General features: G+C 36.1%; 1 protein-coding gene across 1 annotated transcript in view; it reads right to left on the reverse strand.

The window, feature by feature from the left end:
- Positions 1-886: 886 nt before the first annotated feature.
- The window catches only part of LOC129272668 (protein SpAN-like), a 41,242-nt gene continuing 17,782 nt past the window's right edge, over positions 887-24,346 (reverse strand). Inside the window, exons 5-10 of the mRNA XM_064107925.1 lie at positions 23,150-23,353; positions 19,037-19,295; positions 14,635-14,741; positions 7,418-7,887; positions 6,184-6,546; positions 887-1,205 (exon numbers count right to left, since the gene is read on the reverse strand). Coding sequence (XP_063963995.1) covers positions 1,022-1,205; positions 6,184-6,546; positions 7,418-7,887; positions 14,635-14,741; positions 19,037-19,295; positions 23,150-23,353 — 1,587 coding nt within the window. The 3' untranslated portion in view covers positions 887-1,021. The remainder of the gene's footprint in view (positions 1,206-6,183; positions 6,547-7,417; positions 7,888-14,634; positions 14,742-19,036; positions 19,296-23,149; positions 23,354-24,346) is intronic.

Consider the following 24,346-nt stretch of genomic DNA (forward strand, 5'->3'; position numbering starts at 1 on the left):
CATTATTTATAAATAATGAAAAACAAATAATCATTATTTGTAAATAATGAAAAACAAATAATCATTATTTATAAATAATGAAAAACAAATAATCTTTATTTATAAATAATGAAAAACAAATAATCATTATTTATAAATAATGGAATGTCGAACTATTATTATTTACAAATAATGAAGTATTACTTGGAATTATATATAAATAATTAGAAATGATATTTTATATAATAGTAGTTATTTACAAATAAAATGTAAATTATATATAAATAATAGTTATTATTTAATAAATAATGATTATATAACAAATAATTGTTCTATATAATATTGGTACATTCGGCGCCTCATACTTTTCATATAAAAAAACGTAACTGCAAAAGCATGTTCGGATTTCACTCATATGACTGCTCTCTGTACATGAAGTGCCGAGGAACTCTATGCTCTGATCAGTAACTGCAGATTGCATGCGGTGGTGTGGGACTCGCCTGTGTCGCACGCTGCAACCAGCGACGTGTGTAGACTCTTCACTAGTCGCTTTGTGGCTATTTTTGCGGAAAATGCCTTCGCCAGGGTGTAAAACGGAAACGCGCCCCCCGGCCTAAATAGGGTTAAAAGATCAATGCTGAAAAAAAAATAGTTTCGGTTGAACTTTATTTTGGGTTATTTTATTTCATGATTGGGCCGGTCGGGTCGCTATGCGACGAAATTGACTCCATCGCAACGTTGCCAGAACTGGCATAATTATGCTTTCTGGCATAATTTCGACCCTTTCAGCATAATTTGGGGCATAATTAGGCTGTTTTAAGCAAAGAATCTTGCATAAAAATAGCATATTTACTTAGCATATTTGATCTATTTGAAGATTGAAGACCTTTTTTTTTTTTTTTTTTTTGCTTGTCAAATTTTTTTGGCGGACGGTTTTGCCCCCCCCCCCTGTGGAAAATCCTAGGGTCCAAAACGGTTTGGCATAATTTTTCGTGATTTAGCATAATTTCGCTGCTTCTCTGGCATAATTTGATTTTTTTCACTAGACACACTGCTGGGCCATCGTAGTAGATGGTACAGCTGGGATATCGACGGAAACACTTTTGAAGAACGCTCGGAATCCAATACCGTAAAACCAGCTCTTGTTTGATTCGAATTTAATTCTCATCCGATCGGAGAGTGAGATATAAGATCCCTTCGGAGCAGCGTTGCCAGTCAGAACGATTCTGTAGCCAAAAAAATAGAATAAATAAATAGATAACGGCAATTAAGTTTATTTTTAATACATGTTTTTAATTGTTTGATGAAAGTCGAGCACTGATGGGCTCAGCTAGTGGTTGACCCCATCCTTTTAACCACTCCTCTCACCTCGAAGCTTGAGTAACAAAAACAATGTCAATAATATTAAAAGTTATAGTGGGTAGTCATGTGAAAAATTGATTACCAACAATAATGTTTGATTATGGGTGAATTGAAGGTGAAAATGTTTTGTGTCGTATGGGACTCAGAAATGTCCCGTACGACACTCAACATTTTCACGTCTAATTGACCCATGGCTGATTTTTCTAGCATGGAATCGCCCCACGTCGATTTTCGCCACGTTATATAGACCTAATAATAATATTCCTACAGCTATTTGTTATTTGTACTCGTGACGACTGACGTGATTTCAAGAGGAAAGACATGACGGAAAGAGAGGTCTGTCGGATATCTTCATAAAGACACTGCAGAAAATCTTATTTCATTCATTTGTAATTTAAATGGTTAATTGCACACCAGTATATAGTCTAGATGATCGGTGCAAAAAATAACAAGAATTGTTCAGATTATGGTACAAGCATGAAATTTGGCTAACGGGTAGAGTTTTGAGTAAACAGTGAACATTTTTAGCTGCGGGTGCCAACCTGATCTCTCTTTGTATAGCAACAGTTGCTAGGTAACTTATTTACCTTAGCAACCACCAACTTGGGGGTGTTATCTCAATTCTAAAACTATATTTTAACTTCTAAGCGCCAATTTCACATTCACATATCAAGCAACATTCCAACCATGTATAGCAACAGTTGCTAAGCAACATATTTTCCATAGAAACTATATTCATAATGAAATACGGCCTCGCTACGGCCGGCCTCATCCCCACAGGCCTACTCGCGCATTGGCATCGGCAATCTACTTTGGTTCACTTATAAGTAGGCAAACCACGCAACTGCAACTGCGCATCAATACATTCTCCTGCACATGGGTTTCCTGCAGCACTCCATCAACGCGGCCAAGTAGCTCTGCATAGGATTACCATAGGCGCACAAGTAGGCCGTGGAACAGTATTTAGAAGAAAAAAATGCTTAAAATGTCCGGTTTTCAGGTCTCAATATCAACAGATTTCGAGCTCTCATTAAATATAAGATTGATAAATAACAGTTTCATGAATTCCTAATAATGAAATTGTCGCTTTTTTAGAATGAAATATCGATATCGACGGATTTCATCTCGCACCTAGGAAGAGGAATTTGAAAAAAAGTCCTTTTCATATGACAAAATGTCCTTACTATTTCCCTTGGTGCTTGGTCTAAATAATAATAATTAAAAAAATCGGCTCGCGCTTCGCGCTCGCATCATTTGTGAAGCACGATCCATATCCATTTCCAAATTTTCCTACGATGCTTGAAATAGTGCTTAAATTGACCCTCTCCAGATCGCCATCAATTTTTTTTCAGCTCGCGCATTATTTATTTTCATTAGAATGCCCAGATCTACATGTGCATCTCAAAAACACGCGCACACAATAGATACACATTTTATTATTATTATTCAAAACGTGCTTGAATTATCCAGTTTCATAAATTTTCATAAAATATCACAAATTTTCCTCTCGCATTATTAACATAGATAGATACCCAATTAGTCATCTATTTCGGGATTTACGAAACATGAATAGTATGTCCCGTTTTTTAGGTGTAAATCTCATTTTTTTTCGCTTCACGCTCGCATGAAATGTTTAGAAATATACCTATCATGTTTATGATTACAAAAAGTGCTTAGAATGTCAAATTTTAGGTCAAAATGTCAAAACTTTTCGGCTCGCGCTTCGCGCTGGCATTATTTGATTGTTGAAATATGTATCGTTTTCATGGGTAACTGCAAACAGTCCTTAAAGGTCAAGTCCACCACAGGGAACTGTTGATTTGAATAAATAGAGAAAAATCAAACTAGCATAACGCTGAAAATTTCATCAAAATCGAATTTTCCCAAAAAACAACAACAGTGATATGCACAACTCAGTGACATGCAAATGAGACAGTCGATGATGTCCCTCACTCACTATTTATTTTGTGTTTCATTGTTTGAATTATACAATATTTCTTTTTTTTACAAATCTGACAATATGGACCAACTTGACTATTCTGAATAGTATTAAAAAATGCTAATTCCATATATGTTCAGGGAGGAATTATTGCTGTTTCATTTGACAATGAGGAGAAAATTAGAATATTTCATATAATGAAATACAAAAGAAATAGAGAGTGGATGATGTCATCAGTCTCCTCATTTGCATACCGACCAGGATGTGCATAAGCTGTTTTGTGAAATTAAGCGAAACTTCAAAATGTCATAACTTTCTTATTTTCCATCCTATTTTGATGAAATTTTCAGTGTTATGCTTGTTGGATTTTTATCCTTTTATTCACATCAAATTTTCGTTGGGGTGGACTTGTCTTTTAAGAGAGTCGGTGATGTGCATCCTTGATAATATTATTGATAACTCACTCTGATCTAAAAAAGTAAATAAATAAAATACAGACAAACATGATCGGTTGATCGAACTAGTCATTAGTACCAATCAATGACTTTGCTAATAACATTAGTAAATTTGCCTGTATGCAAAATTAAATGACTGGTAAAATGATTTCAGTCCCGATTTCAGTCTTATGTTTAAAAGTTTTTTTTTAATAAGTTAAAATATTATATTTAACTTCGATATACTTCGATATACTAACCATACATACATTTTTGTTGGGTGGACTTGTCCTTAAAGGGATGGTCCGGGCTGAAAGTATTTATAGCTTAATACATAGAGTAGAATTCACTGAGCAAAATGCCGAAAATTTCATCAAAATCGGATAACAAATAATAAAGTTATTGAAGTTTAAATTTTAGCAATATTTTGTGAAAACAGTCGTCATGAATATTCATTAGGTGGGCTGATGATGTCACATCTCCACTTGTTCTTTTATATTTTATTATATGAAATTAAGTTTATTCAAATTTTTTCCTCCAACAACTAGAAAAATTGGATTGACAATTGATTTAGTGCATTGGATATTTATTGATGCAACCTATATTATTATAAGAGAGACATATTATTCACACAAGTATAAAATAGTGAAAAAAAATGATTTTATGTAATAACATAAGAAAACGGAAAGTGGAGATGTGACATCATCAGCCCACCTAATGAATATTCATGACGACTGTTTTCACAAAATATTGCTAAACTTTAAACTTCAATAACTTTATTATTTGTTATCCGATTTTGATGAAATTTTCGGCATTTTGCTCAGTGAATTCTACTCTATGTATTGAGCTATAAATATTTTCAGCCCGGACCATCCCTTTAAGTACTGTTTTCTATCAGGCCCGAACGTATATTAAAAATTTCTGCTCGCGATTCGCGCTCGCAGAAATTATTTAGTTACATACACATCTTGTTCACGATCACAATCATTGCTCAGAATGTTCAATTTTCAGGACAAAAAAAATTAGCTTGCGCTTCGCGTTCGTACTATTCAATTGGGGCTCATATGAGAATATCATTCATTTATGTTTTGTGAGAATAAAGCTAAGATGTGACAGTCAGGACTACCCCTTCAAAGAAACATATAAAAATCAACCTTTGAGCGGCCGATCGGGTAAAAAATGGGTAAAAAAATTGACCCCCTCGCCCTATTGGCGAAAGCTGGATCCGCCCCTGTAGTTTCAACGTAAAGAATCTCATGTACAATAATTAACAGAGAGATTAAAAAAGAGGGGGGAGGGGTGAGATCGAGTGTTTTCCATTCATCATGTTCAGGAAAACAATCAGTATCAATTTTTTTTTCAAAAAAATAAATGTTCTCGTAGATTAGTCAAGTTTACAAGTTTTAACTGCGACATGATGGGTATTGAAAAGGAAATAAGTAAGAATTAGGCGCGTAACATTCATAAAAGAAAGGTATTGTATTAAGAGGGTAAAATGTTTTTTTTTAAGATGGTGTCTTGACATAATTCGATTTTCATTAAAAATTGGCAAGTAATTTGGTTATAATTATGTTCCAATCTTTTAATAAATTGTTTGGGTTGAAAGGAGCAAAAAATAATAGATACATAAAGACGATGAAATATTGAAAGAAATCGGTCAAGTAATGAGAAATTTATGGGACCTTGACGAATAAAATCATTATCTTTGTTCTTCTCAAGTTCGTAATTTCGGGGAGGAAATCGTGACAGAAAGAACGAGCTATTCAACTCCTCATTTACTTAAAGGTCAAGTCCTCCCCAGAAAAAAATGTTTATGTGAATAAATAGAGAAAATCATACTAGCATAACGCTGAAAACTTTATCAAAATCGGATGTAAGATAAGAAGGCTTTTAAAGTTTCGCTTATTTCTCACAAAACAATGATATGCACAACTCAGTGACATGCAAATGAGACAATCGATGATGTCCCTCACTCACTATTTCTTTTGTTTTCTTTATTGTTTGAATTATACAATATTTCATTTTTTTTTAGATTTGTCAATTAGCCTCACCTTGACTGAACCATATAGTATCAAACAATACTAATTCCACATATTCGGAGATAAATTAATAGTTGTTTCACTTTAAAACGAGGAGAAAATTATAACATTTCATATTTCATATAATAAAATACAAAAGAAATAGTGAGTGGATGACGTCAGTCTCCTCATTTGCTTACCGACCAGGGTATGCATATAACTGTTTTGTGAAATTAAGCGAAACTTTAAAATATCATAACTTTCTCATTTTACATCCGATTTTGAAGAATTTTTCAGTGTTGTGCTTGTTGAATTTTTCTCTTTTTATTCAAATCAACTTCCTGTTGGGGTGGACTTGTCCTTTAAATATCAGGAGGAAATGCCCTCATAACAAAACAAAAAACATATCATGAGAAAAACTTTCAGGTCAAAATACATAAGTCCAACTTGCCTGACTAACATTGATCCGCCAAAAGCTATGGTTAATGTGTCTTCTTCTTCAATCAGAAATCTTTTCTGGAATGTAAGCTCGACGTGCAGGCCTGGCGAAGCAATGATCTCATACTCACAGCACGTCATCTTTGGATACGTCATGGGGTAACGCGGCGATTGAATGTAACCTCCATTCTCCTCCACTGTGCGTTCGCAGCCGAAACTTACACCAGGGTCCGACGGACCAGCGTTAATTTCTACCGTACGGTAGGTCACACTAAAACTGGCAGAGCCTGAAGAATTCTCCTCCAAGGCAAACACGATTTGCATCTTATTATCCGCAGAGATGATTTCTTTCGAAATGACGGTTTCGTCGCAAAATCTGAAATGGAAATTTTAAGAGGTTAGTAAAAAATACTTTTTTTGCGAATTAGAATGATACCGATTTGCAATTGAATAAAGTAGAGTCATATTAGAGCGGAAATATTTTTTTATCGAATTTCGCATCATGTTGCATAATTACATGTCATTTCCACGTCATCATAAATACGCAATGATCGTATGGTGATGACATCTCCCCGTGTCTTTATTTAAACATCAGGCCAACAAAATGATTACAATTATTCAAGCTCTTTGCTCCAAAAATGTCAACTAAGTTCAAGGATTCAGGTTCTCTCCTTTGATTTCAAATTTCTCATTATCTCCTTCTGACCTGTGGTGTTAGCAAGAGGCAAGTTGCGATCTGACAGATAGTGGGAAAAGCTGCCAACTTGTACACAAAACAAACGGGGAGCTGTCCACAAAACCAAAAATTTTTAGCATGTTTGCCAATTCGAGGATCGATCACCATAGAAAAGTACAGCAAGAACTTTTCAACTTCCGTAACTTTCATATTTCGTAAAAATTTTTGATAAAAACTACTTTTACATATTTCCTTTTTTTTCTCTTCTCAGATTGATTTTTTCCCCTTTAGGTATCGGTTTCCTATTGCACCAATTAAGAGTAGCGCTGGAGTATCTTTAAAAGGGGCAAATCGACTAAAAGGCGATGTCGTTTTTTGTTCATAGTTCGTTAAAGGCAAGGCTATCGGACGGATTTGCGTCTCGCCTTAACCGTTTTTTAAGATCTTTTTAAATAAAAAAAACTAGGTATGACTCTAAAATGTTGTAATCTGATTCAAATCCTAGCTCCGAAACAGATTTTTGGCACTCTGCTGCCGCGAACTCAATGTCGGTGCAGAATATGGAACTCACTGGATAGGGTTCCAGTTACCATCTCCCAAATGGATCTCCATTCTGTTGACGCAGCAGAACGAGTTCTGGACCTTGATTGAATCCACGGTCAGGGCGATCCGTTGCCTTTCAGGTGCGATGATGTCATACGTGCAATATGCACTGGTGGTAGATCCGCTGGCGGAGTAGCTTAGCTCACCGCTGGACTCGGTCAATGTCGCGTTGCAAACTTCCTCGCGGGGTACCCCACTGGTGTTGAAGGCGTACATCAAAGAGAATCCCGTGTCCGCAGAATCTGAAAAAAAGACGAACCGGATCACGTTGCTAGGGCTGACGAAAGCCTCCGCGGTATTTGTGCCGCACAATGTGAAATCAGCCACATAGCTAGTATTCGTCAAGAAGATTTGAAGGTAATCTGTGTCACAAGATGCTCCCGGCAAATGCAGTATGAAATCAGTAAAACTTACGCTCATCGTCGATCCAACTGGACCCTTCGAAAATAATACAATATGGATGGTTAAAAATTAGGTTTGCAGGCCTCTATTCACAGTCACAAAGTATCATGAGAATTATTATGATAACGATTTATGATAATAATAATTATGATGATAATAATAATAACTAGATTTTAATTCGTCATGCGGACGAATTAGGTGGTCTGTCATGATTTTTCATTCAGTGTCGGCTAATGTTGTATGGAATGAATCATTTAGATATGATTGATAATCTTCATCATAATGCATCATAGGAATAAATTTTGACCATTGCTAAATGTGATTATTAATGTGGTGATGACAATCGCGGATGATTATAATGATGGTGGTGATAATGCAAAACGGTAAATACGAAATGAAGTTTGGAGCACGTAAAACGCCTTAAAAACTCTTCAAAATTTTCAGACGATTTTTATCAAGGTTGGTGCTAATATGTCATTAAATATTAAACCACATTATTGTCATTTTAGAATGAATGAATTTGTTCTTACCATGCGTAAAATGGAACTTCAAACTGGCTAATAGTGGTTACACGCAAAATGAGACAAAAATTAATAAATACAAAAAAAGTAGATCCTGATGGGATTCAATCCAGGGACCCTCGCAATACAAGGCAGATGCACTAACCATCAGACCATAGTAATTGTCATACACTTGCAAAGTAACGATAAAACATAACCTCAAATTTAATTTTTCAAGTGCAAGTTTATCATAATGATATACTTCTAAATATTGTTATTATTTATGATGATCTCGTTATCAAAATGATCGGAATTTAAAACTAATAGTAGGAATATAAGACCAGCTAAACTATGTCGAAAACTGACTGAAAAACGACCAATAATTACGGAGTTATAGTCATATTTGCAAAATTATCAAAACGTCATAAATCAAATGACCTGATTCGTACTCTACTTTGATCAAAAAGTGATTTTGAGCATTTTAAAATTTTGACGCGCGCGTACATGCGCGTCGTGACCTGTTCATGACCTTTGATGACATGTGCAGTTGACCCATGATCTGAAGTTAATTTCATGTTAATATTGTTCATTTTCGATTTTACCCAAATTAGTTTTTCAAAATAACGTATTGAAAGGCGCCTTAATTTTCACAACAGCTAATTTTAATCGACAGTACTTTAATGTTTTTATGCAAAAAATTTTTTTTTCAATTCTTTGTACTGTCAGCAATTTTTTTTAATGATTTCAAGCAAGAATTTTTACAACATCATTGGGAATGAATTTTACAGAATACTTGAAAATTCATAGGTGATACTTTCTGAAAAATAAAATATCTTTAATATTTTCATTCAAAATTTCTGCTAATTTTAATAATTTTTATGAGAAGTTTCACAATGTAACAATTTTACAGCATTCACTTTAATACTCATCAGTGATGTATTTGATAAAAGAATTAAGTATATATTTTTGGGTAAATGTTTGCAAAATCTCTGCAAATTTCTAGACATTTCACATAATATTTTCCGTCAAGAATTTTCAATATCCATATATTAATTGTGTAAGACTTCGAAATTTACCTGAAAATTCTTTCTTGATGGTTTTTGCTGAAAAACGTCAGTAAAATATTCAAATACTCGCAATATTCCTGCAAAAGTTCGGGAAAATGTGTAATCAACTAAATTGCCAAATTTTTCATTTGACAGAAGGTACCTGAAAACTTGATATACGTTATTTAGTGAAAATGACCAAATAGAAAAAATCCAGGAATTTCCGCAAAAAGTCCAGAATGAAATTTTTCAACCCAATAGCATCTCAATATTGCAGCGTTTCCTTAAAAAAAAATGAGTAAATGATGTTTTACAATGTTAAAATTACCCTTTATAAAGTTCCGGCAAAATTACAAAAAATGTCCTACATAAAAACCGCAATGCAAGGGGGCTTTAAATTTTCAGCAAGACCGTACAATTGATTAATAAAAAATGTCCTTTAAAAACTTCTAAAAAATTAGGTCCAGAAAAAAATTAGTCACACGTTATTTGCAGAGAATTGTCTTAGCTACATCGTATCAAAATTTGAGAGAAAACTGACCAGTAATAACGAAGATACGGTCAAATACGTTGATGTATGTTGCACAAATATGTAATTTTCACTAATAACTTAATCTTGACATAATTACGAAATCTCCAAATGAGATATTGACTATATCCAAGAGTGAGAAAAAATTTGGGGTCAACGGACTCCCTGAAGAGCTACAGTGAATTTTATATAGGCATATTTTTGCCCATTTATGACTTATTTTGCAAGTTTGCACGCGCGAGTAATGCAAATTTAAATGGACGCGCATTCCCGTATTATTGGTCGTAAGAGGCTGAATGAGGTATCAAATTAATCAGAAGATTATGGACAATGGAAAGACATGAAACAAATGATGACTCGAAGATGCATACCGATGGTAGGTGCAAGAACGCGCACGCATACCTGTGCGCGCGCAAATTCTTGACATGCTCAAAATGACCAGAAACGTACCCAAACTTGACCACGGTCGATTTGGGGAAATTTAAAATTTTGACGCGCGCGTACGTGCGCGTCGTGACCTTTGCATGACCTCTGATGATATGTCCTGATGACCTGTCACCAGGGGGGCGTTTCATGAAAGGACTTGTCGGACGTTTTATCCGACAAGTCACATTTTATCCGACAGTTACCATAGTAACAGTACCTCTCAGCCAATCAACATCAGAGAAAGATGTCAGATCTGACAACTTGTCGGATGAAAATGTTGATGAAACACTCCCCTGAACTTGATATGATGCAAATATGGATGATTTGTTATGATTAGTTGCGATGATAGGATCAATCATTTAAGGACGTTCCACAGTTATGTTTGTGTGCATTATGATCTGCGCATACTTTACACTCTGCGCGCTGACGTCACAATGGATGAACAGGTGATTAATTAGCTCTGGGTATGAGCTGATTTTTCTCATCATCTGCACTCTAACTGCAGATCCGATGCATTATCTTATGAAGCTAAAAAATGGAATTATTCCATGGACCATTTTAAAAATCATCTCTACAATTTCAAAATACTTTACTCTGCAGTGCTGCCAAGAATCACGAATTAGTCCCCGAGTTTGAATAAATGGTAGAGTGGTTTTGATTTTTTCTTCACATAGATACAAAGCATTCGGCACATTTTTTGTGTTTAATAAAGCACATTTGCTAAAAAAAAAATGCTGATAGTTTAAAAACAAGCACATGAACCCCCATTTTTTAATGTTTATACCTCTTAGGTATACCTTCCTCTACAACTTTGCAAATATTGGTGAAAATGACATGGATTTTGAATAAAGTGCAGCATTTATTGTACTTTTGTAGTATGTTATTGAAATTTCACATTTCACTAGATTGGGTTTTTGTTATCTTTTACGCCATTTTAAGAACTGACAGTGCTGTTAGACTTAAAACTGCAAACAAATAGCACTATAAATAGATTCTCCATTCTAACGATACAATTATTAACTCTCTTGCGAAATTTGATGACTTTTTCATGTATTTTGACTGAGTAATACAGGTTTAAACTCATTGTAGTAATCTTGCGAGGTCTAAAAATGCCAAATTCTTTTGAATGCGCAATTCTTAACAACATCAATTTGGGTGAACTTTGAAGCTCTATAGCAAAAAATCAAGCACATGGACCCATGTTAATTTTTGCATATTTCGAATATTAAGGTTCTAAAGTATCTATGTGCAAAGTTTGATGAAAATGACATGGATTTCACTTTAACTGTGGAACGTCCTTAATTTAACAAAATGGCGCCTAGATGACGTCATCATGATTTGATAACCTTGAAAAGTTTCGATTCCCATGTCCATAATGATGTCCATACATGACATGAAAATCAAGGAAATTGACAAGCCCGATTTTGAGATAAAGTGGGACAAAGATTTGGCAATAAAAATTAAGAAAATTCTGACGAATATAATAGGTGATCTGTCATTTTCATGACAGACCACCTAATAATGATAAATAATAATCATTAATAATGATGATAATAATCATCATCATTATCATCTTCATGATAAATAAAAAGCAGTACAAACGACGTATACAGCGCACTTTCCATCTTATTTAGAGGCTCCATGCGCTTCCAAGCAAATAATATTATCGCAAAGTCCCTTTGTGATATTATTAACAAATCCCTTTCTACTGGAGTTGTTCCTCGTGAATGGAAAAAGGCTCGGGTAGTACCAATATTTAAATCTGGTGATATGTCTTCGTTGAATAATTACCGCCCCATTTCTATATTACCAATCGTGAGTAAAATTTTAGAAAGTGCTGTTCACCAACATCTAAGTGAATTCTTGGACGTGAATGATTTACTACACCCAAATCAATCTGGTTTTCGGCCTATGTATTTAACAACTACTGCCCTTGCAAAACTTGTAAATCAGTGGTCGTTAAACATTGATAACAATTTAATTTCTGGAGTTGCGTTCATAGATCTTCGGAAGGCCTTTGATATAGTGGACCATGAGCTGCTTTTAAAGAAATTAGCTTGCATTGGTTGTAGTAATAGGACTATCACTTGGTTCAAATCATATTTATTTGATCGACAATAAGTGATACAATTCAAAGGAGCCAAATCGCACCCTTAAATCGTCAAATTAGGCGTGCCACAAGGATCAATTCTAGGTCCCCTTTTATTTTCAATATATGTTAATAGTTTACCTGAATGTATTCATGAAGGTATCATAGATATGTACGCTGACGACACGACACTTACCGTCAGTGCGAATGATGCGACAGTTTTGGAAGAAAAATTAACTGTTGCATTAAACAAGGTCATGGCATGGATTAAAGATAATCAGCTCGTCCTCAACATTGAAAAAACTTGTGTCATGATAATAGGTTCTCGTGCTAATCTCAGGAAAATAGATTCTTTCACGATTTCGTTAAACGGTGATTTGATAAATAGAGTTCAATTCACCGAATGCTTAGGAGTTTTGATAGATGAAGAACTGAAATGGTCAAAACAAATTGAAAATGTATGTAAACTTAATCAGAAAAGTATTGGCATAATAAAGAGAGCGAAAAGTTCTTTGCCTGTGCAATCCTTAAAGTTGCTTTATAACAGTTTAGTGTTGCCAAGATTTGAATACTGTTCTGCTGTATGGTCGAATAGATTTCAATCCCATACAATTAAGCTGCAAAAAATTCAGAAGAGGGCTGCAAGAATAATATTGAACAAGACATACGACACACCGTCGGCTGATTTGTTCGCAAGTCTTAAATGGATGACACTAGACAAACGGTTTGAGCTCAGTCGCGTTTTGATGATATATAAATGTGTTCATAATTCAGCACCTTCTTACCTTCAGGTAAATTTAACCAATCCAAATGATGTACATGAACATCATACCAGACAGAGAGACAGTGGATATTTACGCGTGCCCAAGTTTCGCACTGATTGTTATAAGTGTAGTCCAATTGTTTCTTCAATATTCGAATGGAATAAGCTTGATAATTCAATTAGAACAGCTCCTTCTGTCATTTCATTTAAGAGAATGTTTAAAAGAACTTGTAATTTATAACTTTCGGAACATCCACTGTTGTGCGTATTTTGTGTTAGCATGACCTTGATGATTTGGTGTATATTATCAGTATTTTCAAGATGTCGTTCTTAGTTAATTTGATTTAGTGATATTTGATTATACGTCAAACGAGTGTCCGTCTGCGTTTTGTTTGCTGCTAAGTTTGTTAATGTTTCGTTTTACATTCAAATCCTAATGTGAATCTTAATGCTGTAACATTCTGTACATACGTTATGCATTTTGTAAATATGTTTATTGTTAAACTAAATAGGTTCATTATTGCGGATTGAAATAATCGCTAGAGGGTATTCATTTGTCTCGCAATCTACTATGGTCAACAAGGAAATTCGTGATCACTCTCGCAAAAAGTGTTCACTGGCTTTCTAGGAAATTCGTGATCACTCTCGCAAAAAGTGTTCACTAGCTTACAAGTTCACGAGCTTTCGAGTGCCGCTGCAACTCTTTATCAAGTGACGAAAATTATCTGAAAACGTACTATATTTATACTAATGGAGATTAGTATAAATAGAGTACGTTTTCAGATAATTTTCGTCACAATGGAGATTAGTATAAATAGAGTACGTTTTCAGATAATTTTCGTCACTTGATAAAGAGTTGCAGCGGCACTCGAAAGCTCGTGAACTTGTAAGCTAGTGAACACTTTTTGCGAGAGTGATCACGAATATCCTAGAAAGCCAGTGAACACTTTTTGCGAGAGTGATCACGAATTTCCTTGTTGACCATAGTAGATTGCGAGACAAATGAATACCCTCTAGCGATTATGTTTATTGTTATTCACCCCATGGAAGACCACTACTTATTGGTGAATGGGTTACCCTGTCAAAATATCAGAAATAAATAAATAAAATAGAGAATAAATTAATAAAAAATATCAAAAATGGTAAAACATAGTTTCCCCTATTTTTTCAATGAATATAAGCAGGAAACAAAAGATTTTAATTTGAAATCCTTGGCTTTTTGCTGTTTTATAAATTTTATGTTAACCGATAAATATTGATACAAATTTTGATAGTCTAACACGAAGATGACACTAACACTTCAAGCAAATGCCAGAACCAACACAATCTACCCCATTTTTAATCGTTTTTCTGGTCGCGTTCATGTACGTCAGCAAAATGAGTGCCTCGACCCCCCCCCCCCCCCCCCCGACGGCATTTGTCGTACTTACCGTAATAATGTATTGGCATATCACATTTGGGTCGTAGTTAGAGGAGTAATTCGGTGAGGAGATGGAACCCATTCTCCCGTCATCTATTGTATACCTGTGTATGCAACCTGAAAAAGGAAGATATCTAAATGTAAATCTTTCCTATTCAATTCAAACATAATTGTTGTATGTAGAGTGTGTTACGGCCACCGCACACCGTCCTTACGATTGGTCTGCGACCCGATTTTGGAGTAACACGTAGTAGAATACGATGCTAATATTGAGACATGGAATATCTTATTGTGTAATGTTAAATCGTCTTTCGAATTCCTATGTTCAAATCTGTGACTACGCTATCATCCTAGATAGAATTAAAGCGAATTTAATATCTAGTCGTAATGGCGTCATACGATTTGAAACTAATTTTGCCTTAATCCAAAATAAAGGCTTTCAATCATCCAAAATTGTTATACGAGTATTCTTTCAGCTAATTTGAACCTCAAATAAAAAAAGGATTGAACTCACAGTTGTTAGAAAATGAGCAAAATGCAATTTGCACCGAAATCGGATCGCCGACCAGTCGTAATACACAACAAAAACTGTGGTGTTAACCGGTGTACATAGAGGACCACACCAGTTATTTTACTCCGGTGTTAAATTGATGGTATTAGTTTAACACCTATAGGTGTTATTACAACACCTTTGGTTGTTACATTTACACTCTTTGGTGTTATGTTCAATCTATAGGGTGTAATTTTAACACCTCGGGGTGTGGTCCTCTATTAACACCAACTGGTGTCAGTTTTAACACCACAGTTTTTACAGTGTACCTAGTTCCAACCTTCACGATTCGCGCCACCATCCAGGGGCGGATCCAGGATTTTCCAAAAGGGGGGGGGCACATTTTTCCGAGAAAAAATTTAAGCAAAAAAAAAAAAAAAACGGCCTTCACTTTCAAAGGGGGGGGGGCACACTACTGTTTTAACGGCATTTTAACTTTAAAATTTTCATTTTGCTTCTCAAAGGGGGGGGGGGGGGGCACAGGCCGGCTGCGTGCCCCCCTGGATCCACCAGTGATTGAAACCGTAATCTTAACCGTGTAATAATCGTAGTGATCTTTTCAGATCGTATCAGCTCAGTCGTAGGCATACTTATCGCAGAAAAAAATTGAATGGTTCAAAAATCCTGGCCAGTAAGATATGTAAGCATGCTTTACATAGCAGGATGCATTTTAACTTTGAAAGTTTAACTTTGCTTCTCAAGGGGGGGGGGGGCACGGGCCGGCTGTGCCCCCCCCCCCCCTGGATCCGCCAGTGATTTCATTTCATTTCATTTCGTTTATTTCCATTTTCAACAATTACAGTTTATTTTGTACATTTTAACATATAAATAACAAAACATATTTCAAGTATTCCTGTACAAAAATTATATTCAAGATTATTACATATCAGGTTGGAAATGGAGGAGGCTGCTAAAAAGCGGAGCTTGTAGAGTGCAGCCTCCTAATAAATATTCTTGTAGTTGCATAACATATAAAAATCAAAATAACAACTTGAGCATGAACCAGTTAAATTAAATGGAAATAGGGGAAATTAAAATAGAAAAGGAAATAAGAAAAAGAGAGATTAAAGGTCTCCAGAATCCAGCCCCAGCACTCACAGACGGACCTCGTTGATCGACAGGAAAACGAAAGAGATGTAAAAGCGTACGTGACATGATAATCATGTTTGATTTAAAAAAAAAATACAAGAGTTTGAGTGATGAAGAGTTAAATTCAATGGTTATCTTGGAGAAATTTTTTGAACTTATATTTGAAAGAATTAAGGCTTGGTGATTCTTTGATGTTTTTATTAATAGTTCCCCAGAGTCTAGGGCCTTCAAAAGTAAAAATAGATTTTGCAAGGATGGTCCGGGGTAGTGGTAAATGGAATTCATCTGATTGACGTGTGGGATATTTGTGAAGAGTTTTGTTTTTGTTAAATGAAGAATTAAATATGAATGGTAACATATTATTGTTTAACTGATACATGAATTGACCTAAGTTATATTGGTACAGTGTTTTTATTTTTAGAATGTTGTTGTTAAAAAACAACTCATCTGTGTGAGATCTCCAGGACAAGTTGAAAATAACACGCAATGCCTTCTTTTGTAAAAGTAATATTCTATCAAGGTAGGTTGAGTGTGTATTTCCCCAAACAATTGCTCCATAATTTAAATATGGTAAAATTAATGTTGAATAAAGCATTTTTAGGGAGGAAGTTGGAAGAAAAAATTTGACTTTGTTAATAACACCAATATTGCGTGAAATTGTACGACATATAAAGTCAATGTGTGTTTTCCAAGATAATTTGTTGTCTATTATGAGACCTAAAAATTTTGTTGTAGTAACAACTTCAATGTCTTTATTGTCCAATTTGATATTAGATGGCAATTGTTCTAAAGAATTGCTAAAAAGTATGCATTTCGTTTTTTGTACATTAATTGACAATTTGTTAGCCCTAATCCATTGTACCAATTTATCCAGTTCAGTGTTCAGTACATTTATTAAAATATCGGGGTTAGGATGAGAGTATAGTACATTTGAATCATCTGCAAAAAGGACATAAGATAATATTTCAGAGGAGTACTGGATGTCATTTATATAGATTATAAATAAAATAGGGCCCAGGAGGCTGCCTTGGGGAACACCCCAGTTAACATTTTGTAGAGAAGAATTTTGTTCATTTATGCTTACGAATTGTTTACGATTTACGAGGTAGTTTCTGAACCACTCCAAGGCCTTCCCACGAACTCCGTAATTTTCAAGTTTGTAGAGCAGTATTTCATGATTTATAGTGTCAAAGGCCTTGGAGAGGTCCAGAAAAACACCTATTGTATGTTCAAAGTTGTCAATAGCTTTTGTGATTTTGTCAATAAATGAGAGAGTGGCATGAGATGTACTTTGTTTTTGGCGAAATCCAAATTGAAAATCAGAGATTATATTATATTTATTCAAAAAATTTAATAATCTTGTGTAGATCACCCTTGCCATAACTTTAGACAAAGTAGGTAATAAAGCTATCGGTCTATAGTTACATACATTAATCTTTTCTCCTTTTTTGTGCACTGGTATTATCTTTGATATTTTCATATTGTCAGGCACGACGCCATTACTTAAAGAAAGATTGAATATGTATACTAATGGATCAACAATATATTCTATAACATTCTTTAATAAAATATTGTCAATACCATCGTGACCACAGCTTTTTTTGTTTTTTAAGTTGTTCACTATATCTATTATTTCATTTCTATGTACTGGTACTAAAAATAAAGAATTAGGGTTTGGTTGGTGAATGAAATCTGTAAAAAAATGTTGTGTTAATGGTATATTGTCTGCAAGACTTTTTCCAATTTGTGTAAAGTATTGATTAAATATATCAGCTATACGAAAAGAATCATGAATTTCAACATTATTGTGCTTTATTGTTTTTATGCGTGCTTTTGTGCTTTGTTTATTTATGGCAGTGTTTATTGTTTTCCATGTTTTATTGATGTCGTGTTTGAAACGAATTAATTGATTTGTGAAATATTTTCGTTTTTCACTCCGCAATAATTTAGTGAGGGTATTTTTATATGTAGTATATTTACGATGTGACTTTTCTGAGCGATTAATTTTATCGGCATAGTATAAGTTATTTTTGCGATTTATTGATCGTAATATTGATTTCGATATCCAAGGAAGTCTTGGACTCTTTTTATAATTATTACATTTACTGACCAATGGTACATGTCTATCTAAATTTGAAGTAAAAATTTTCATAAATATATTATTTGCTGTATTTGTATCTTGAGAACTGAATGCCTCAGACCAATCCGCGTCTTCAAGACCATCTTTTAAGCTCTGTAAATTATTTGGTTGAAACGGTAATCTTAATCGTGTAATAATCGTATAGTGATCGCGTATCAGATCGTATCAGCTTGCTCAGTCATTGCGATAAGTTACGGAAGGTGTTCGTGACGGCTCGCACGACAGTGTGAGTGAGGTATTAGATGCGTGGTGGCCTTCAGACATCTTTCAATAGACCAGTTCGGTATTACCTCATGGGCAATTTTGGTCAAATGACCTTTCATTTCTTACATTATGATAGGCAGATTTCAAAGCAAGATCATATATTCTTTTCATTAGATCCACAAAAACAACATTGCGTCTACTAGCGACAGTTGACCAAGTACATTATTATAGCAACTTGTTAATCATGCATGAGCGGCATATGAAGATGAATTGGCACGATTTTTTAGGTACATTGAATATTTTATGAAAACATACTTTCTTTCTGGAAAAGTGTTGGGGATGTTGGTACATGCAGGCAAATGCACTGTCTTGAATGTCTGCGTGTGAATAATAGACGCTTTAAAAAAAAGAGAGGATGAATGATCTTACGTGACTCAAAATTTGGGATCTCATCGCCGCATGTGGAATTTGTAAACCCCGGCTTACAAGCGCAGGTACAATCCCCTCGTTGATACCCTTCGTACAGGCATGGATTCGTACTTGAACAGTTTGTTTCGATGGTATCCTGGCAGTAAGCGGCGTTCAACTTCTTCAAGTCATAAAACGTAGGAGCCACCCGCTGGCCCAAATACGGCATATCCAAGGGATCAAGAGTAGTTATGGTTGGCTGCCCGTTTACCGAAATAGCCTGAAAGAAATTAAAGGATATGAAAAAATGAAAATCCATATTTCATTGTTCCAAATTGACATCAGAAACGAAATATTCCGAAAATTAGTTTTGCTCAATTGATCATGGGCCTGGCAGCCGCTGTGCAGCGCCAGATCGACGAGACTCCATCCCTTATCATGCTTATCGTTGAACGCCAAATAGAGTAGCAGCCCGGGGGGGGGGGGGCACTCAGTATATAATGCATAGTGGGTATGTGCCGCGGAGGGGACCCCCATTTTTACACTCAAATTTCCGCTCCAAGGCATAGCATTTCCTTCTTATCGAGAAAAAAGAAGAAAGAAATCCGTTCCAAAGCTTCGCATATTTTTCGTTACGCCGTTCCGGTTGCATTGATCTGCTACAAGGAGCTGCAATTTTTGTGAAAAGCGGCCGTAGAGCGCTTTTCGACCATCGCCTAAGTGCGAGCGCACCCGGCGGAGGCCGTGCTAGCTGCGTCATGCACGATTGCCCGTTCCATAGGGATGCATACGCACTCACAGAGATACGGAGATCCGTTCCGAGGACCCCCGTTTTCACAAACATTTGTAGTTCCGAAGCCCGTTCCGAGGACCCTCCTTTTTACAATAAGCCCGCTCCAAGGCCCGGGGGGGGGGGGCACTCAGTATATAATGCATAGTGGGTATGTGCCGCGGAGGGGACCCCCATTTTTACACTCAAATTTTCGTTCCAATATAGGCATAGCATTTTTGTCTTAAGTTGAGAAAAAAGAACAAAGAAAGCCGCTCCATGGCATAGCATTTTCTTCTTATCGAGAAAAAAAGAAGAAAGAAATCCGCTCCAAAGCTTCGCATATTTTCCGTTTTGCCGTTCTGTGTCGCAGTTTTGGTGAAAAGCGGCCGCAGAGCGCTGTCCGACCATCGCCTCTCCGCTAGCGCACCCGGCGACCGTGTCGCCGGGCTATAGCTGCATGCACGTACGCCCGTTCCATAGGGATGAATACACAATCACACGCAGGCGACCCGTTCCAAGGACCCCCGTTTTCACAAACATTTGTCGTTCCGAAGCCCGTTCCGAGGCGAGGACCCTCCTTTTTACAATAAGCCCGCTCCAAGGCCCCCGTTTTTTGTCTCACCCGCGGCACATACCCACTACTTTTTTGGTCGAGTGCCCCCCCCCCCGGGCTCCAAGGCCCCCGTTTTTTGCCTCGCCCGCGGCACACCCCTACCACTTTTTTGGACGAGTGCCCCCCCCCCCCCCCCCCGGGAGTAGCAGCAACTTCCATCTTTTAATGTCTTTGGTCTGACGCGGCCGGGATTTGAACTCCCGACCTCCCGGTTGCATGTGACGGACGCGCTACCAACTGAGCTGACACACCGGCCGGTATATGACTACATGCATTTTGTGTATGTGTATTCTAACTCTAATACACACTTGAACTCATACTCGGTCTCGATCTCTACTCAATAACTAGGCATGTCTGCTTGGCTTATTGGAGTTACATTCACAACTAACTTTATTCTCTATACTAAACTACAATATATAATTCACTGTACATAGTTACATAATATTCGGAGGAAGACAAAGTGATAAGGAAAGTATAAACAGATGGAGTTGAACAAGGGGTTGTTCATGGTGGGGGTTATACAGCATGGTCAATATTTACACAACTGGTCTGGGGTGGAAACATGATGATAGTGAGCTTATGAACGGAGATGGAAACAGTAGTTGAGATAATGAGGCATGAATTAATAGCATGATAAAATGACAGAATGAAAGGATGGTTTGATGAAGAATGAAATGTGTTGTATGAACACAATATCGCACATCAATGGCCTCATGATGAATTTTTTTTTTCTTTGTGCAAGTTGGAATGGGACAATTTATTTTATACTTTACATTCTACATAGTCTGAAAAGGCCAATTTTATGTATGCACTTTCTCCACTCTGTATACACTTTACCAAATAAATCACATGGAACTGATTGGAAACCACACATTTGATTTTGCAAGATTAAAGATGCCCGCGAGACCGACTCTTTTTTCTTCTTCATCAGGTACCGAGTGGTTTAAGGCGCCTCGTTGCAGCGGCGTATGCCTGTTATCAGAGGGGGCAGAGCCAAATATTTCCCGGTAACCCCGTCTAGAATTAGTTACATAGCTAGGATTTCAGTTTAGGGGCGGTAGTGAGCACGGGAAGCGCGCTCCCGGGGGGGGGGGGGTAAAGGGAGGGGAAGTGCTCGCGGTTCTGAATTAGTCTGCAGGCACAGACCCTGATTGGAACTTTGATCAATAAGTGTGCCTCCACGCAAAGACTAGCACATACAAAACTTGCTGTTCCAATACAGCGAGAGAGCCTTCAGTACACAAGGCATGAGTAGGCTGCACATTCAGACCCTTAACTCGAGTGAAGGGTTTGCCCAGCAGACTAGTTCTGAATCGCGAGCCGATGCAGCGTGTAAACCAGAAAATTGTGATTTTACTTGCGATTTCAATGCATTTGCTGCGTTGTAGAATTCATTCCGCGTTGCTGAGCGAAAACTCGCTACTATTAGTGGGACGGGGAAATATATGGGTTGAGCTTTCATTGATGAAGTGAATTTTGCAGCGTTGAAGGTGTCGAAATGACCCTTCATTTGAATACAATGTTTTGTTAAGGGGTACTCCGGTCCGATAAAAATTGCATCTAGATCAATTTAGTAGATTCAACGCCCAAAATGCTGAATCTTTTTATCAAAAAATGACAACAAATAATTGGGAAATTATTAAAATTTCAAAGTTTAGCAATATTTTTTGTGAAAAAAGTCTTCGTAAATATTCATCCAGTGGTCTGCTGATGTCACTTTCCCTTTTATGTTATTACACGAAATCATGATTATTTAATATTTTCATATTATGTGTTCATGATATAACAAAACAAGTTGCCGCTGTGATAATCCAACACATTAAATTAATTAGTCCAATGTTCTTAATCATTGGAGGCAAAATTTGAATAACTATGATATCACAAAGCGAAATACAAAATAATAGTTGGGAATATGACATCATCAGTTTGCTCATTGCATATTCATGAATAGCTGTTTAGAACAGCTTCACTGAATTAACGCAAAAATGAAAACTGTCGTAACTTTCAGTGATTTGTTTGTCTGATTTCATCGTATCTGTTCAGATCATTATTTCAAACCTGATTATCCCTTTAAGATTGATGTGACTTATAACATACTTTATCATTACGCAGAAAAAAAAATCTTGCTTTGCGATAACCTGAAAGGGACGGAATTGTTATTTAAGGGAAGCAATCTGAACAGAGAAAAAAACGAACAGGAAAACGATATAATACTCCAAGGCCCCGTCTTACAAAGAGTTACGATTGATCCAATCAATCGTAACTCTATCACTGTAAAAACTGTGGTGTTAAAACCGACACCAGTTGGTGTTAATAGAGGACCACACCCTGAGGTGTTAGAATTACACCCTTGAGATGGAACATAACACCAATTAGTGTAAATGTAACAACCAAATGTGTTGTAACAATACATATAGGTGTTAAACTAACACTGTCAATTTAACACCGGTGTAAAATAACCGGTGTGGTCCTCTATGTATACCGGTTAACACCACAGTTTTTGCTGTGTGGAAATACATCAGTGTTAAGTTTTTCTACAGGAAATTTTTCACAATGCCCTTTGTAAACAAAGAGAAGCACTGTGAATTTTAAAGAAAACAATTAATGCATGAATGTACATCATAGCTAGAAAATGTTTTGAACAAACGTGCATTATACATGTTGACGTTGCTGACCGTCCATAGTTGCGATTGATTAGATCAATCGCAACTCTTTGTAAGACGCGGGGCCCAAGAGCATGTTTACTTACAGTACTGGGACTATGCACGATTGATGAATAGTCGTAGGGAATATCGAATGTAGAGTAGCCAGCACCTTCTTTTTTACTAAATGCAGATGATGTTCCTGCGATTGCATTCTCCAAATGTATTGTAACGTACATATCTCGATCACTCCTTAGTTCTTCCCTCCAAAAACCCATCAGGAAAAAAAAAATGGGATACAATTCACCGAGCTGTGAAGTAAGAAATAATGTAGATACAGAGAATGTCAACCCCCCAAAATTCAATATTCTGACCTTTACAAACATTTAAAAAGATATTGACAGAAAAGACATAACACAAAATACATGAATATTATAAAATATCAACAAGATTAACACTGACAATTTCATGAAATCAGATGTCAAATTAGAGAGGTATGACACTCTGAAATGATACAAATCTAAAATATGAAAAAAAAATTCATCTCGTTAAAATTTGAAAGTTTGATTGAAATTCTGTAACCTATATATTCTGATTTTATGAAGAATCTCGTTCATTAACAAATCTGTGGAAAAGAATAAAATATTATATTATTGAAATAAAACAGTGGCATAACAGGCAGGGGGGCCCCCCTGACGGATTTCACCGGGAAAAATAAAAATAAATAAACGGGAAAAAAGAGAAAAGGGAAGGAGAAAGAAAGGGAAAGAAAATGGGAAAAGGAGGAAAGAAGAAAAGGAAAGGGAAAAAGTCAAAAGAAAGCTAAAAGAAAAAACATAAAAAATGGAAACCGGTAGGAAAGCGGGAAAAGCAACGAAAGCATAGCATGTGAGAAGGAGCAATCATTCCGAAGTAGGCCTACTAATGCATTAGCATAATTAGTAAGAAAAGGAAATAAATTTCGATGACGAAATGGCAAACAAAAGCGGAAATGAAGGTTAAATGTAATGAACCAAATGCTAAATTGGATGACGAAAAAAGGGACAACTTGAAGAAAAAAAAAATTCAATACCCTAATACAACCGGGCTGCCGAGGATTGAAAATAAAGAACGGGAAGAAAGATGGACTGCATAATAACATGGTGTTATAAGCTTGCTAACATTTATGCAATAACGGTCGCAATCAGAATAAAAAAAGTCCTTAGCCAAAGGCTTGAAATATTCTCCTGTTATAGACCTAAACCTAGGAAGAGCTTCATGCTGGCAAATGTTTGGATAAATCTCCAAAGCTACCGGGGGCTCTG

The sequence above is a fragment of the Lytechinus pictus genome, chromosome 12 (genome assembly GCF_037042905.1).
Source record: "Lytechinus pictus isolate F3 Inbred chromosome 12, Lp3.0, whole genome shotgun sequence".
NCBI classification, from domain to species: Eukaryota; Metazoa; Echinodermata; class Echinoidea; order Temnopleuroida; family Toxopneustidae; genus Lytechinus; species Lytechinus pictus.